General features: G+C 34.6%; 1 protein-coding gene across 8 annotated transcripts in view; it reads left to right on the forward strand.

Moving 5' to 3' along the window:
- ATP11A (ATPase phospholipid transporting 11A) overlaps nucleotides 1–15,483 on the forward strand; it is a 115,668-nt gene that overhangs the window by 64,208 nt on the left and 35,977 nt on the right. For all 8 annotated transcript variants that reach the window (XR_015774652.1, XM_088067924.1, XM_088067933.1 and 5 more), the window contains exons 3-11: nucleotides 2,875–2,964; nucleotides 4,081–4,161; nucleotides 5,649–5,756; nucleotides 8,549–8,677; nucleotides 9,188–9,291; nucleotides 11,884–11,934; nucleotides 13,367–13,431; nucleotides 13,813–13,894; nucleotides 15,116–15,266. Coding sequence is in view for 7 of the 8 variants with exons in the window: in XM_088067924.1 (XP_087924050.1) it covers nucleotides 2,875–2,964; nucleotides 4,081–4,161; nucleotides 5,649–5,756; nucleotides 8,549–8,677; nucleotides 9,188–9,291; nucleotides 11,884–11,934; nucleotides 13,367–13,431; nucleotides 13,813–13,894; nucleotides 15,116–15,266 (861 nt within the window). In the remaining variant the exon portion in view is untranslated. The remainder of the gene's footprint in view (nucleotides 1–2,874; nucleotides 2,965–4,080; nucleotides 4,162–5,648; nucleotides 5,757–8,548; nucleotides 8,678–9,187; nucleotides 9,292–11,883; nucleotides 11,935–13,366; nucleotides 13,432–13,812; nucleotides 13,895–15,115; nucleotides 15,267–15,483) is intronic.

Here is a 15,483-nt window from a genome sequence, read left to right on the forward strand (position 1 = left end):
CTGTTTTGACACCAGATTAATCTTACAGATTCTTGCACAGTGCTTCAGATGCATCTGTTGGCACCGTGTGTTGTTCTTTTGGCTGCATGCATAACTACTACTGCTTGGTGTCTGATGTGTTGCTTCCCCTATGCAAAAAGCACCCATGTGCTCTGGCCTTAGGTCTTTTGTTGCACTTGGAAAAGATCAGTTAAGTCATCTCCAACTTGAAAGCTTATCTAAATAGTGTGTAACTGTTGGGATAAACATATCCTTCAAGTGAATTATATTGAATAAAAAGGTAGTTAAATATACATAAACTACTTTTCAAGGGTTTACAAAGAGCATGACTAGAAATTATCTGAAGAAGAGAGATGATATTAACTCTCAGCAGAGTAATCCGATGGATTTAATATCATCGGTTTTAATGACTTTCCTTTAAAAATTTTTTGGTTTGTTCCTGCCTAACTAGGATAGAGAAACTACCTTGAATGCAGCAGTCATGAGATAAATCTTGTTCTGAGTGGCAGCCCCTCTGTTGCTTCTCTGGGGAGTGATTATGTTGATTAAACATTACTTGCCCATTTGTAGATACTGCTCTGAGCTACTAATGGCTTGGGTAAGGGAAGGTCTGTCTAGACATCTTAGTGTGCTTTCTTGCCTAAACTGCAAAAATCATTACTGCTCTGTTGAAGATGAATGGGCAGAATAAAGACATACTTAGTATCCCCAAAACCCAGAGTCATAAAGTGCTAAAAATTTGTCAGATTGAAAATAAAATCTTAAGAAGTGTTAAAGAAGCATCCATTTTAGGAAGCACTTCTCAACCATAAAAGTGATTTGTTCTCATCTTACTCACTTTTATTCACCTAAGAGGGCTGCTGATTAAAGGTGGAGCTGTGGTAGACCACATCTTGGCAGGGAAAGCAGTGAGCTAAGGTTAGAATATAAGAAGGATTGGATACTAAGTGTAAAGATGAACAACCTTTTCAAAGATTGTTGTTTTAATTGATTTACTTGCTTAATCAGATATTTTAAATATCTAGTCCAACAGTAAAATGCTATTACCAGACGTTTAGTCAGATAACCCTGTAGGAGATACAAAGTGGAAATTACTACATAAGAGATTACATTTTTATTTAATGAATGGTGGTTTGAGGGGCTTGTCTTAATCATCAAACTTTTAAAGATGACCCTTTACCATGGGAAAAATAGTATTTCTATCAAAAAATCGAAGCAGGAAAACGGAAACAAATGCTTTTCATTTTTCTATCCCAGCAGGTAGAGATTCTTAAAAAATAAATGGATAAAGTTAGAAAACAAAGGTAACTTACCTGATAATGATGAAAATACGCAATTATTGTCATTTAATAGAATCCATACGGTCATCTATCATAATAGCAGTTTTGAATGATCAGCATTGTTTTGCAAGGAAAAATAATCAAGTCTTACTTGTTCTCTTTGAAAATTCCACGTAGCTGGATAGTGGGTAGTGCAAACTGCATTCCTGCCTGATGAAAAGTGTTCTGATTGCAAGACTAGAACACTTGATTTTCTAACTGTTGCATGTCTGCCTGCCTGAGTTTTGGTTTGCTCACAGGTGATTTAATGCTGAAGTAGCTATTATGCAGGATTAAGTGGTAACTTAGGGCATATTTAGGATAGATACTGATTTTTGGGACACAATAGAAGAACATTTCATTCCTATGTCTTACACATGTTTAGGCTTTAATTCCTATAAGGTAAAAAGATTGCTCTATATAATGGGGTTTCATATACATTTAAAGCATATTTCTCATGGATACTTTTTGTCTTTAGATATAATAGAAGTACTTTCCTTTTGGAGCTCTGTCTGTGTTTGCCTTCAGGGCAAAATTCAGAAGATGTCTAGCTCATGGAATAATTCGGTTATCAGCAAGTATAAGTGCAATCTGCCAAGAGGAGACAAGGCACATTTGTAACAGAGCAAGTAAATTAGGATAAGCTTCTTAGCCCATCTCGTTTGAAATGAAAGTTTTATTGGAGTTGTCATTTTATTATGTGTCAAAGGATAATTTGGATAATAAGATGATGCAGTGCTAGTTTTCTCAAGCCATTTTTCAAACCTTTTCACAGAGTTTTAGCTGATGTTTTTTACATGTGTTCCAATAAGCAATCCTTGCAATGTGTTTCTGAAGCTACAGAGTGAGCTGTGTAAAAGGCTGTAGTTGAACCTGCTGCAGGGCAGGGGATGGGGACTAGATGATGTTAAGCTCCTTTTCCACTTTTACGTGACTTTGTATATTTGAAGATTTTACATTTTCTGTTTGCAGCTTTATATATTGTTTCTTATGTCATTTTAAAGCACTTGTGGCAATTTGTAAGATCAGTACAGAAATATGCAGCCACTTACTCTTATTCACCACTGTAGTTTATCTTCAAGAGTATTTTTTGTGTCCTTGCCGAGGAACAAAAGAGGAGCTGACAGCTTTTATTTGGTTGTTTTCCTATTACTGTGTAGTTAACTCTGAGTGCCACCTATCTCAAGTCATGAACATAACATAAAAGTGAATTATAACTGCTCTTTGAAATCACTAAGGTGCCATTAAATAAACCATTCCATAACTAACTAACTCTGGACAAGTATTGTTACTAGTTAAAAGTTATTACAATCCCTAGTACAAAGATTATCACGGTTCAGAAAAACTATACTATTCTGAGAATACGTGATTGTCAATTAAGATTCAAATTCAGTAAATTTTTAAACTAAGTAATGAAAACACTCCTGCTTCTTCTTCTAATCTTGTTGTAATCTTGTTCTTACTTCTTGTTGTAATCTTGAAATAGTGAGTTATAAAATTGAATGTGAATAATATTGCCTTCACAAACACTCATAATATGTGCATTTGTTTTCAGTACACGTTTTGGAACTTTATACCAAAAAATTTGTTTGAGCAATTCAGAAGGATAGCTAACTTCTATTTTCTCATCATTTTCCTTGTTCAGGTAAGCTATCCCCATTTTCTAGTAAGTTCTGTGCTCTTTCTAAAATAGGGAGAAATTGAAAAATGTTTTAAAATTAACTGATTTTGGTGACCATGGAGGTAAATAGTTTTACACTGATGTTGTGATAAAAGGGGTTTTATTTAATTTCTAGGTTGTCAATGTGAATTTCATCTGAAGAGAATTTGATAGCATCACTAGTTGGATGGCAAGACATGTCTTGAAAAAAATGAAAAGAATGTCTGTAATTTTTAATTTGTAATAAACATCCAGATCAGTAAAACTGTTCCCATAAAATCTGTTGATGACACAGTTTTATTTGTTTTGCAAAAATAATTTAGTTTATAACAAAATAATGTCTCAATAGCCATTTTCCAACTGTACTGTGATCAGAGCCTGTGAGAACTGAAATAATAGGTATTGATATGATGCTTGCTTACAGAGGTACAAAAATAATTTTTTTTGAAATTAGTCCCATGAATACCTAGTGCACTGCTTTCTAGGTATCTTGATTCTAAACCTGTCATAGTCACTTATTGTGTTAAATAATAAAAATCTTACTAAGTGAAAAGCTGTATTGCTTTGCAGACCAGATTCTGCAGAAAAAAAGCAGTGCAGATTCCCAGGACAACTTATATTTTGTCATTTGTACTCCCTCTGTGAATTCTGCCTCTTTGTTTATATTTGCAGAAGCCCCAGCTCAGTATTTCATAATTTACTCTTTGCATGCCTAAGAACAGCTTTATTGTATAACATGTAAAGCCAGTGCCATGCTAATTTCTAATGGTGCTCCGTAATTCTGCTTCCAAAGCTGCAGCTTTCCAGTCTAATACTACCTTAAGGTCTTGCAAACAAATATTTTTATGAGGCATTAACATCTGATGTTAATGTGATCTAATTACAGAATTGTATCTTCTTATGGAATCCAGTTTTCAAATTTTTGTCTGTGTAGTTAGTACACATGCTTAAAGTTCTATTGAAGTACTGTTTTTTTCAAATAAAATCCCTTGATATGCCCTGTTACATATTGATGAAATAACTTGGGAGATCTTGCTTGAAGGATTGACTGCTTACATTCACAAAAACGTAACCAGAAAATATTTGTTCTTTTTGTTGCAGTTAATTATTGATACACCTACTAGTCCAGTTACAAGTGGACTTCCACTTTTGTTTGTCATCACTGTCACAGCTATCAAACAGGTGAGTAATGTCGTGAACAAAAGTAAAACTAAAGAGAGAGTTGGGTCAGTTTGTTCTGCTGTCCAAGCAATGCCCCCTCCCAGGCTCTTCGCCACCCCCAGCCTGCTGGTTTGCTGTGGGAGAAGGTTGAAGAGAAAGCCTTGATGCTGACACTTCAGAAGTACCAAAACACTGGGGTGTAACCAAGAGTGGTTTAGCCCCAAGTACAAAGCACAGCAGCACAGGACTGCTGTGAAGAAAGTTAACTCCCCCCACATAGACCCAAAACAGAGGAAGATTTCAGTTGTCCATTAGTATATAACATATAACTTACTACCTTCATAGTCTTTATGCTAAATACAGACTTTTCCTTCATGAGTCTCCAAGAAGCTATGGAGAGTTGTTTCTTTACAGTGGTAACTATTCATAATTGAGTATATTCTGTAGTTAAATTCAGCACTTCTTGTTGAGCGAAAGTTGTGATATATGCAAGAGCTAGTATTTTAGTGTGGCTTTCCCACTTCTAAGATTTTAAAATGTTACACTTTAAAGTCTTACTGTTAGTAGTGACCTACCAAAGCCTGGGTTATAAATGCTGTGCCTGGTACTGCAGTTCTGTGTATTTCCTTGATTTTTCTTACCAACAACTTTTGTAGATTTTGAGACCTTCTTGAGGAGCTGTACCAACCCCTGGAAAAATATACACTAAGGTTTTAAAGTCTCGGTGGGTTCCCAGATTATTTTTGAGAGCATCCAAGGTAGTGATGCTTTTGTTCTGCATTGAATTTTCAAATGTGCTCAAGAGAGTTAGACCTAAGAATGCTATGGACTACACAGTGGTATTTTCAGTCTCTTAAGCACTGATGACTTTGTCAGTCTCAGTCTTTGTCATATGGGAGGACTTTTTCAATAGAAAGTTGAAGATTCCCTATCCTTTAGTTTGTCTGCTTGTATAAAACACAAATTCATAGGGTAAATGAGCACTAAAAATAGGGTACTCTGCAACGTTTCTTGAAATAAAATTCTTCACAACTATATTTTGTATATAGAATTAAAAGGTTTGGCTTAATTGTATGGCAGTCATCAAATACGACAACCTTTTGTCATGTCATCACTTTATCAACTTGCAGGATAAAGTTCCATTCTTCCAAAATATATTGCCTACACTACTACCTCCTTGTCTGCTTTTACAAATACTGTGCACTTACTTGAGTCAATAGAGCATGAGCAAGAAACTCATGCCAGAAACAATACCAGAAACTGTTCTACACTTTCAAAATGCTTGTTCATCCAAATGTCTTCATTAAAAGATGGTTTTGTTTTTTCATAGATATCCAGCATAACTCTAGTATTGACACGTATCACAATTTCATCTGTTCTAGTGAGAATACTTTTTCCCTTAAAGTAATGAAGGATTATTCTTAAGATTTTTCTTATGAGCTAGAGCTATTCTGTGTCTTTATAGTCAAATGTGCATCACTGCATTGTTCCATTTCACTGTTTTCTAGGGTTATGAAGATTGGCTCCGACATAAAGCTGACAATGCAATAAATCATTGCCCTGTTCATTTCATTCAGCACGGTAAACTGGTTAGGAAGCAAAGCCGAAAATTAAGAGTAAGTAACTATGACTTAACAGGTTTTGTAAGTCAGACTTTTTCACCCTTCTTGTACACTTCACACATAAAACAAGTTCTACAGAAGTGTAGGATGATGATGTAGCATTTATTTAATTTAATGATTAGACCTACAGTATACTAATTTTTAGTTTTATGCCTCTGAATAAAATATTTTTATAAAATTAAACTCGTAATGAGTTAAACCTGTCTAATGAGATTAGATAAACCTCATTTATTATCGTCATTCTGAAATTTTATTTTTAATGTTACTATTGCTGATTTTATCAGGCTGTTTTGCTTAACTGGAATTAACTAACTCCTTCCGTAAATGTTACTTGCATTTTCCATTTTTAACTTGTAATTTCTGTCATAATTTATCTTTCCTCTATTTCCTGTCCACTGTGATTATCACTGAATTATAGGACACTTTGGGTTGATAGTAATCTTAAAGATCATCTAGTTCCAAACCCTGTGCCGTGGGCAGAGACACCTTGCACTACACCAGATTGTTCAGAGCATTATTTAACCTGGCCTTCAACACTCTCTGGGATGGGGTATAATTACTATTATGCACATTATAATTTAATTAAGGCTGATTGTTACAATCAGTGCTATGTATAGAGATACATGCGTACATACAGATACAACGCATTCTAAGTATTTTCTCAAAACCCATCAAATCACAATTTCTTCATTGACCTTGTGAATGCTGCTATATTCCCTTTTCAGTATATTTTCAGAAATTAGTTTTGCTGCTTGATTTGTGGGGTTTTTTTGTAAGCAGATGAACTTCACATTATTTTCTTTAGAATTCATAAAGTTTGATAGATATTTGTTTGGAATTTTCTTATTTTTGTTTGTTTGGATGTCTTTTTGTGCTGTGCTGTTTTTGGGCATAAGTGTATCAACAGTGTTCACAGCCTTTCTGCTGTGACCTTCCATTTGAGTGGGATAGCTTCTGCCTAGGGCTTCCTGGTAATAAAAATCAGGACATCACATGCTTGAGAATTCCAGGTGTGTTAACTATCCAGTTAAATATTCCAAACAAAAATAGTCAAGTATCATGCAACTGGATTTTGAATTTTAATGGTTAATCTGTTAATCATATTTTCTTAATTTCTCCCCTGCTTATTGCCTTTCAGAGGGTGCATATTGAGTGACTAAATGATAGGAGAGACAGACCTTGAAAATACTTGCTTAGGAAGGGATATCTATGTGTATTTGTAAATGGGTGAAATTCTCAGATCTATATAACATGAGAAAACAGATTAGGTTGTAAAAAGTAGTCCCCTCTGCACCTAAAGCCTCAGGACACTTGATTAAAGGAGGAAAAGAAGAAACCCTGAGTTCTATTTCACATAATCACACAAGCTCAACAACGGCTATGATTTGCAGGCATCTCTGAAGATTTTCTGATCCATCCCCCAGCTCCAGCAGGACAACCAGGAGCTGTTTGCTCAGGACCCTATCTAGACAGGTTTTAAGACTCCCCAAGGATGGAGACTACACTACCTCCCTTGGGCAACTGTTCCAGTGCTCAATCACCAGCACAATGAAAATGAGGTGAACCCTCCCATATTCCAGGCTGTGCCCACTGCCTCAGGTCCTGTCACTTTCCACCAGGAAGAACCTGTCCCTGTCCTCTTTGCATCCTTAGCTGACAGCAGCAAGTGCTGGAACACCTTTAAATTCTAGGAAGATGCTATATGTTAGTACTTTTATTTGGTTTGAGTTGAGGAAAATGAGAATTTCGTACCTGATTGTTGCAGGTATGCTTAGAGTTTGTGTTCTCCTGTGACGTGTGTACAATCTGCAATTTTTCATAGCTATTGGTTAAGGAAAAAAAAAAGCCTTTCTCACATATACAGTTAGATAAAACTAATTTTTTATAATCATTCTAAAATTTTATTTTTAGATGTTACTATTTCTGATTTTTATCAGACTGTTTTGCTTAACTGGAATTATGTGACTCCTGCCAACTGCTAAGGATAGTGGAATTTAGCTTTATAAGCATATAACAAGAACAATGATTAAGCTAAGTCTTACAATAAATTATGATGTAAAAGTATATTGAACAGATGTTGACTTACATGAAAAATAGCAAATATTACATATTTTTGATAGGATTTTTTATTAAAACCATGATATCCTTAGAACATGGAGTATGTCTTTGCCACTTGTTTAACCTCCAAAAATTCTTCTTGAATATTGAAAAACATTCTTCTTGAATGATTTACAAGATTATTTTGAATTTGTAATTGGTTGGCTGTTCTGTTGCAACATTTTAACGTGCTGTAAAATATTGCCTATGTTACCATGAATAAAAATTATTTTGCTCACCTTTAAACACAGATAAAAATAGGGTGGACTTCTAGTCAAAAATTCTGCTAAAAATGTATCCTGTTTTCATCAGCAGATGAAATTATTGGCTTTTTCAGCTGTGTTTAAGAGCAGCTCACATCTCTTGGTGGTTTTGAAACAGTTTTGTTGTATTTAGTCTTAAAATAAGGATAATATCTTCCATCTCTCAAATAATGTTGCAAAAAGACAGTACTTTGTGGTGGTTTCCTGTAGAGGAAAGCCAGAAACAGTAGATCTCAGTCATTCTACAAGGTATGATTCAGTTTTCCAGAGATATCTCTGTTGTTCTTTACTCTTATGGTAAAATCCTAGTGTAAATAAAAGTTGTTGAATTTTCAAAATATTTGTGTTAATCTAGGTTTTAATTTTGAATTCTGAAATATGGGCTGCTACATACATGCATTTTATTTTCTTGTGTTTTTTCCTTAGGTTGGAGATATTGTAATGGTAAAAGAAGATGAAAAATTCCCATGTGATTTAATATTCCTATCAAGTAGTAGAGGAGATGGAACATGTTTCGTTACAACAACTGGTTTGGATGGTGAATCTAGTCACAAAGTAATTAAATGCTCTACATTTCCTTTTTAAGGCCAAGTTTGCTTTTAGTTTTTGACACAGATCACGATATGACTTCATGCTTATATGTAAGCAGGTACACTAATGTACCTTTGGGTAATTTATCTTTCTACCATCTGACTTAATTTCTCTAAAAGTAATATTATTTTATGTGAAGTTTGAAGATGTTTGTTTGTGATTTTGTCTGTGTCCAGTAAAGGCATGCAGATTACAGTGGTAATACACTAACTTTTTATACTTAAATGTTTTCATTGTGACCTGATTTATAAATACACTTCAAGGCACATCATGGTAGAATCATTAAAAAAATGGTTGGAAAAGACCATGTAAGAAGATGCCCAAATAGGAGCCTTCAGAGATGCTTCTTATTTTGAATTACGAGCTGTTATATAAAAGTTAGTAAATTTTATGCTGAACTGCAGTGTATGTACAGATTAATGTCTTGTATATCTGTTCTTTTTTATTTTATTTACATGTTTTTATTAATTCCAGACTTACTATGCTGTTCAAGACACAAAGGCATTTCACAATGAACAAGAAATCGATGCACTACATGCTACCATTGAATGTGAACAACCTCAGCCTGACCTTTATAAGTAAGACAGTAATTCTTACCTGTTTAATTTAGGGTATCTGAGCAATAAGTCGTAAAAATATCATAATGAAAAGATACTGGCTGCATGTCTCTGGTTAGAGTGAGCTTGAAGTCAGGTAGGTCTTCATCCATACTCCTTTTGTGCAGGTAGCTCTCTAGGTGTGCTCTGGGGTAGTGATTTCCAAAGTGGGATGGCACAAAGCAGTCCTCTGAGGAATGTGGTGAAAATTTTAGACCTTCAGTTTCTTTTTTTTTTTAATACAAAAATAAGAAAGAAATTAAGCTTTACTAGTACTTAGTACACTTCTTGATATAGGCACCCACACCTCTCTGTACGTCACATACAGTTTGTGAGGTTCTCTAGAGGAAGAGGGTGTTCCACAATATGGAGGTGTTGCCTGTGGCAGTCAGTCCTTTGCTTTCAGTGTATTGCAAAGTATTGTCATTTATGTGTACCTAGTTAAATGGGTGTACAGATTATATTTTCTAGTTTTAACTAAAATAACACTCACAAAATGCTGAAGTGGCCTAAAAAGACTCCTGCAAAGATATTGCAGATTGAAGATAATAGTAACATGCTAGCACAAATGAACAGTAAGTAAATGGCAAGCACTTCTAGTCCTGGTAGAGATCTTCATTAGTCACATAACGAAGTAAAGCCACTGTTAATCTAATCAGATCTAAATTTAAATTGTCAAGACTATTTGAAACACAGATTTTCATCTGCTGTTGATAACCATGAGCCTCACACTGTAGACTTTGAAATACTGGCTAATGACAGCATGAAACCATCATGATTAGGAAAACACTTTAATGCAGAACATGAAGAAAAATGTTTACAGTTGTATAAAGTCATACAATTTAACAAAAGAACTGTACACAATTCCACTAAACCTAATGAGAAATCTTGAGAGGCCTCTTTTGAGGTTTCTTTCTTAATAGTAATACAGAAAGTCCTATACCATTGAGAGAACACTTGGTTTTTTCTGCCACAGTAAAAAGTAGCTGAAATAATACACAAAAACCAATATGATGTCAAGCTAAAACACACTTTTTTGACAGCAAATGCTGTTGGAAGATGCAGAAAAAACATTGCTTATTTCTGAGGTATGAAGGTATGTGTTTTCTGTGATCTTGGTGATTAAGAAGCTGGTTTAGAACTCTGCTTGAGAACAGGTTCTGGAAGCATCAAGTCCATCACTTGCTTGACCCTTTTTTTAAGTACTTGGGTCTCAAAGTGAATGACTGCAAGTTGAAACTCATGCTATTGCAGATGGTGAAATTCTTTGGGACAACTGTTGATACAAATTATGAAAATGTTTATTGGTAATCAGCTTGTATCTCTGCTGATGTCTACTTGAAACTTTACCTCTCAACAAAACACAGCAGTAAATCTTCTTCCAAAGGCATGTGGTTATTGTATATCATAATGCATCATAACCAACTGTACATTACTGTCTTCAGATGTGGCCCTACCATGTTGCATGTTCTTTAAGCAGACAGGTTACCACTCCTCTGAGCTTCAGAGGTAGTAACAGGCCCACCAGCTCCCCAGTTTCTTCTACCCTTGAGAACCCTAATGTCCAGCTTAATCCTCTTTGCATTAGGTTATCCACTTGGACTGTGGTATGGCAAACGCAGTGTACCAAGTCTGGCTGGAATGAAGTCAGTTCTCTTCATAGCAGCCAGTGTAGTGTAGTGTTGTTGCTCTGAGACTAAAACACTGTTAATTGCACACCATGGTTTTACCTATAGGTGCAAAATTTGTGCACAATGTCAAACTTTGTTCCGCATTTTGCCCCTCCAGCAAATGGGCTGGGAGTGGCTAGGAGGCTGGGGATGGACACAGCCAGGATGGCTGACCTCAGTTGACCAGAGAGATCTGTGCCATATAGTGTCATGCTCAGCAATAAAACCAGGGAGCAGGGGGCAGTCTTCCAAAGCAGCTGTTGCTTGGAGACTGGCTGGACATCAGCAGGCTCATAGGGGGTGGTGAGTGGTTGCCTTTGTGTCACTTGGTTTTCTTCCCTTCACTTACTAAAATGTCAAAATCTTGCTTTTGCTCTTTCAATTCTCTTCCCTATCCTGCTGGGGAGGGAAGGAGTGAGAGGCTGATGGGTGCTCAGCTGCAATCCAGGGCCAAGCCACCACATACAGATACAATGCACTGACAGATATTCAGAGAAAGAATTACTTAGTAGCTCCATGCTTTGGTGTTTGCTTTGGTTTTAATTTAGTAGCAGGCTTTAGATGTTGTAAAAGATAGTAATTGCACTGACTTATCTTGGGTAGTTTAGGGAGTAACACTTTTTATTTCTTGTTCATGGGTCTACTTAGAATATTTATCCCTAATTTTATAATCTCTTATACCTCCTTATATGCAAAATTTATGTCAAGTTACCATTCTGTGTATTTTTGTATTTACATATTTTAAGTGTGTGTATATAAATATATATGTATCTCTTATGTTCATGTTCTGGATAATTGCAGCCTGTTCAGTTGGAAAATGTTCTGTGATACATACTTTCTAGAAAATATTTCTTAAATACTCTATTAGTAGTACTGTTAAACTACTTGTATATTTCCCTTTCAGATTTGTTGGTCGAATAAATGTTTACCATGATAGGAATGAGCCTATTGCAAGGTGGGGAAATCCAGAGTTTCTACGCATTCAAATATTTCACAGTTGAATAAGTATCAATAATGAGAATTACCCTTTTTTCACCAACATTGTGCTGCTTTGATTTAGTGATAGAATATTTTTCTCTTAGAAGATTCCAGCCTGCTATTTCATAAATAATTGATATTTCATCTTCTAATCATATTTATCTTATTTAGTATTTTAATGTCTTTATACAGACTTCACTTTTATCTGAAATTTATTTAGTTTGTAAATGATGTTGATATGATCTTGACAGCACTTGTACAATACTGCCCCATTAGCATAAGATCTTGGTAGTGCACTAAACAATATAAATAGTGTCACTTAAATATTCCATTTTTCTTAGATTGGAAGGGTTTGAACATGTCAGGTAGTTTTTTTGTGTTTAACTTTTTTAAGTGGGTTTGTACCTCTGTCTAAAACTTTCCATAGTGCTGTGTCTTCAAGAAAGGCAGCATGCAACTGTTCTGGTTCTTGCCACTAAGAGGCAAAGCAATAGGAGGGAAAAGCTGCTTGCTGGAGTGATACCCTAGATCCCAGCATGTGGGGAGTTACTCAGTGCTGGCTAAGTGCCTTCCTAACCTTAGTGTGTCTGTAGATCCGTTGTTTTCTGTCACAGTCTGCTGTGGAAACTGTCCATTGGTCTGGGTCATTCATGTAACATTGTTCCACTAGTTTCTTGAAACTAATTTTAAGTTTTACATCAGAATTGTGGTCCTTTCTTTGTATTTTCTTAATTTTTTGGTAGTTTCATACCACAAGTGCACTTTGAATAACCTTTGGAAATATTGAATGTACTTCTTGGTTTGTTTTTTTTATTGCTGTATAGATAGAATCTGAATTCTGCATGTGGTCTGTCTGTAAAGTAGTCCTAGGTTTTGAACTCTTATGTTGATTAGTATATATATTGTGTTCCAAAATATTATTTAAATTTCACTGAGGTCCTTACATTAATTCCTGTACTCTTCAGTAAATTATTTTAGCTGTATTTATCGGCATTTTAAAAAATGTTTACAGCAAGTGTCAAAAATACCTTGTATGCCATTTATACTTAAAATAAAATGGAGGAGTGTGTTGTCCTTAAGTAGTAATAACACACAGGACACCATAGTTTATATAAGCCTAAAAACTAAGAGAATTAATATTTTTGAAAATAAGTACTGTACAATTAGAATTTTGAGTCTTTATTTGGGTTTAGGTGCATTGGTTTAAGATTTGAATTGTGAAATTGTGAGCTTAATTTTAGGCATCTGTTTATCGATTTTTAATTTTCACATTAAAATTTTAAATATGCCTTGTAATTTGTGAAAATACAAGTTTTTTAGTAAATCTAATTTCCTGGTTTGTGTGACTTCCACTAAGGACTGATGGTTTTCTCTAAACATTTACATTTTGTAATACTTACCTTTTGCAGGCCATTAGGATCTGAAAATCTGCTTCTTAGAGGAGCCACTTTAAAGAACACAGAAAAAATCTTTGGTAAATATTTCTATGGATTATTTTAATGGACCCTGAAGTAATAAACAAACACCAAACAAGGTTACAAGCCTATAGTAAGCCTGGGCTTATGATTTCTACTGGGTAACTTGTTTTACAACTTTTTATAATGTTTAATGTTGTTACATACAAGCACTTTAGCAATTGGAAACTGTGACTGGAATGGGATTTAAATGCTGCTTAAAATTTCTAAGTACCAAGATAATAAAGCCATTTCTAATTTTGGGTTATCATCCAAATCTGTGGTTTATTTTTTCAGACTAAAGAATTAAAGAAATTACAGAGATAATAATCTAATGAACTGTGCTCTTTTGACGTTACTGCATTGTGCAATTTTTAATAAAACAAGTTGTCTAATTTCAGGTGTTGCTATCTACACTGGCATGGAAACTAAGATGGCATTAAATTACCAATCAAAATCACAGAAGCGATCTGCTGTAGAGAAGTATGATTTCTAATTCTTATTTTGGGGTTTGAAAGCTGCGTGTTCTAATGGTGCAAATCAGATTTTTTTTTTTCTCTGAAAGTATATGTGTCATTGATTTAAACAAAGAAAAGAGGTAGAGGGACATAAAATTTGCTTCTTTTTAAATAATTTTTTACTCATAATGCAAGTCATGTAACACCATATAAATGAGGTTCCCAATACTGAATTATTCTTGTTAGATGTTTAAAAAAATAAAGCCATTTTGATTTAATGCTTAGCTCGTTAAGCTACGATGTTTTGTCATAAGACTTTCTTTCACTGTTTAGAATATATTTACTGACAGTTTTCCAGGGTTGTGGTTTTTATTATCCTAGCATTCAATGTTTTTCATCGCAAGTAAGTCTTGAATTCAGTAAAAATAACTTTTTTAATGTTATCACTTCACTTTGGATCAGCGGCAGTAACAGTGCTTGTCTGTGGCATATTTTCCATTGTTTAGCTAAAATTAACAAGTTCTGTCCAGACATGTGATGGGAAAGTAAGGCAATGCTGTCCTTAAGGAGTGAACTGACATTGGTTGCTTACTATTTTTAAAATAGAGATTATTTTCTATTCCTACTCTGCTATCTGAAATCATCAGCTGTGTGTAAGGTGTCCAGCCTTGTGAAAAACAAGATATCATTGATTGAGGCAAGATGTACTGACCAGCTGACAGCCTCTCTTACACAGTGACTGAGCGATGATGATGTGTCTCTTTCTATTGTTATTGATTTATAACCCATGGCTTTTAGTTCATTAATTAATCATTAATGAAAATATAATTTTAAATGCAAAATGTTCTTGCTCTTTTTTTAGATTTGCCTAGAGTTAAAACATTACAGCTACGTAGCAAAATCTTCTTTTTTGGTTTTATATTTCTATAAAAGTACTTAGGTGAGTGATCTTATAATGATTCAGCAAAGTGGCATGAAAAGGTCTGCAGATACAAGCCCAGTTATTCTGTTGTGATTCTATCTGTGCTATTGTTTTCACTAATATATTAGTTTTGATAATAGAAAAATGTAAAAGAATGTCAGTAATTTTTTTCGTCATTGGAAAAGCACTTTGGAAGGGCTATTTAACATCTGAGCATTGTTAGACTTGCAGCAAATATTAGACTGATGTATAACATTTTCTAATAAACTCTGTACTTTAGATGCTAATGGAATTCTTATTCTGGCTTTTTTTTTTTTTTTATAGATCAATGAATGTATTTCTTGTTGTATACCTCTGTATTCTTGTCAGTAAAGCACTAATAAATACTGTTCTGAAGTACGCCTGGCAGAGCGAACCATTTCGTGATGAGCCATGGTATAATCAGAAAACAGAGCCTGAAAAGAAAAGAAATTTGGTATGGAAATAAATTATAATACCAAGAAAGTTTCCCTAAACCCTTAATTTATAGAGATTCTACTGAAAAGTATACACAGCCTGCTTACATACCAGTCATGTTTTTTTGCGGACTGTGGTGATAGATAGTATACTTGTAGAAACCTTGTATGTTAAATTTTTGCCCTTAAGTTGTATTTGTGAATTTAAGTGATGAGAAAATGTCTGGTTTAATATAA

This window comes from Pseudopodoces humilis, chromosome 2 (assembly GCF_049639895.1).
Source record: "Pseudopodoces humilis isolate 2021_Gansu_Grassland_sample_001 chromosome 2, ASM4963989v1, whole genome shotgun sequence".
In the NCBI taxonomy this organism is placed as follows: domain Eukaryota; kingdom Metazoa; phylum Chordata; class Aves; order Passeriformes; family Paridae; genus Pseudopodoces; species Pseudopodoces humilis.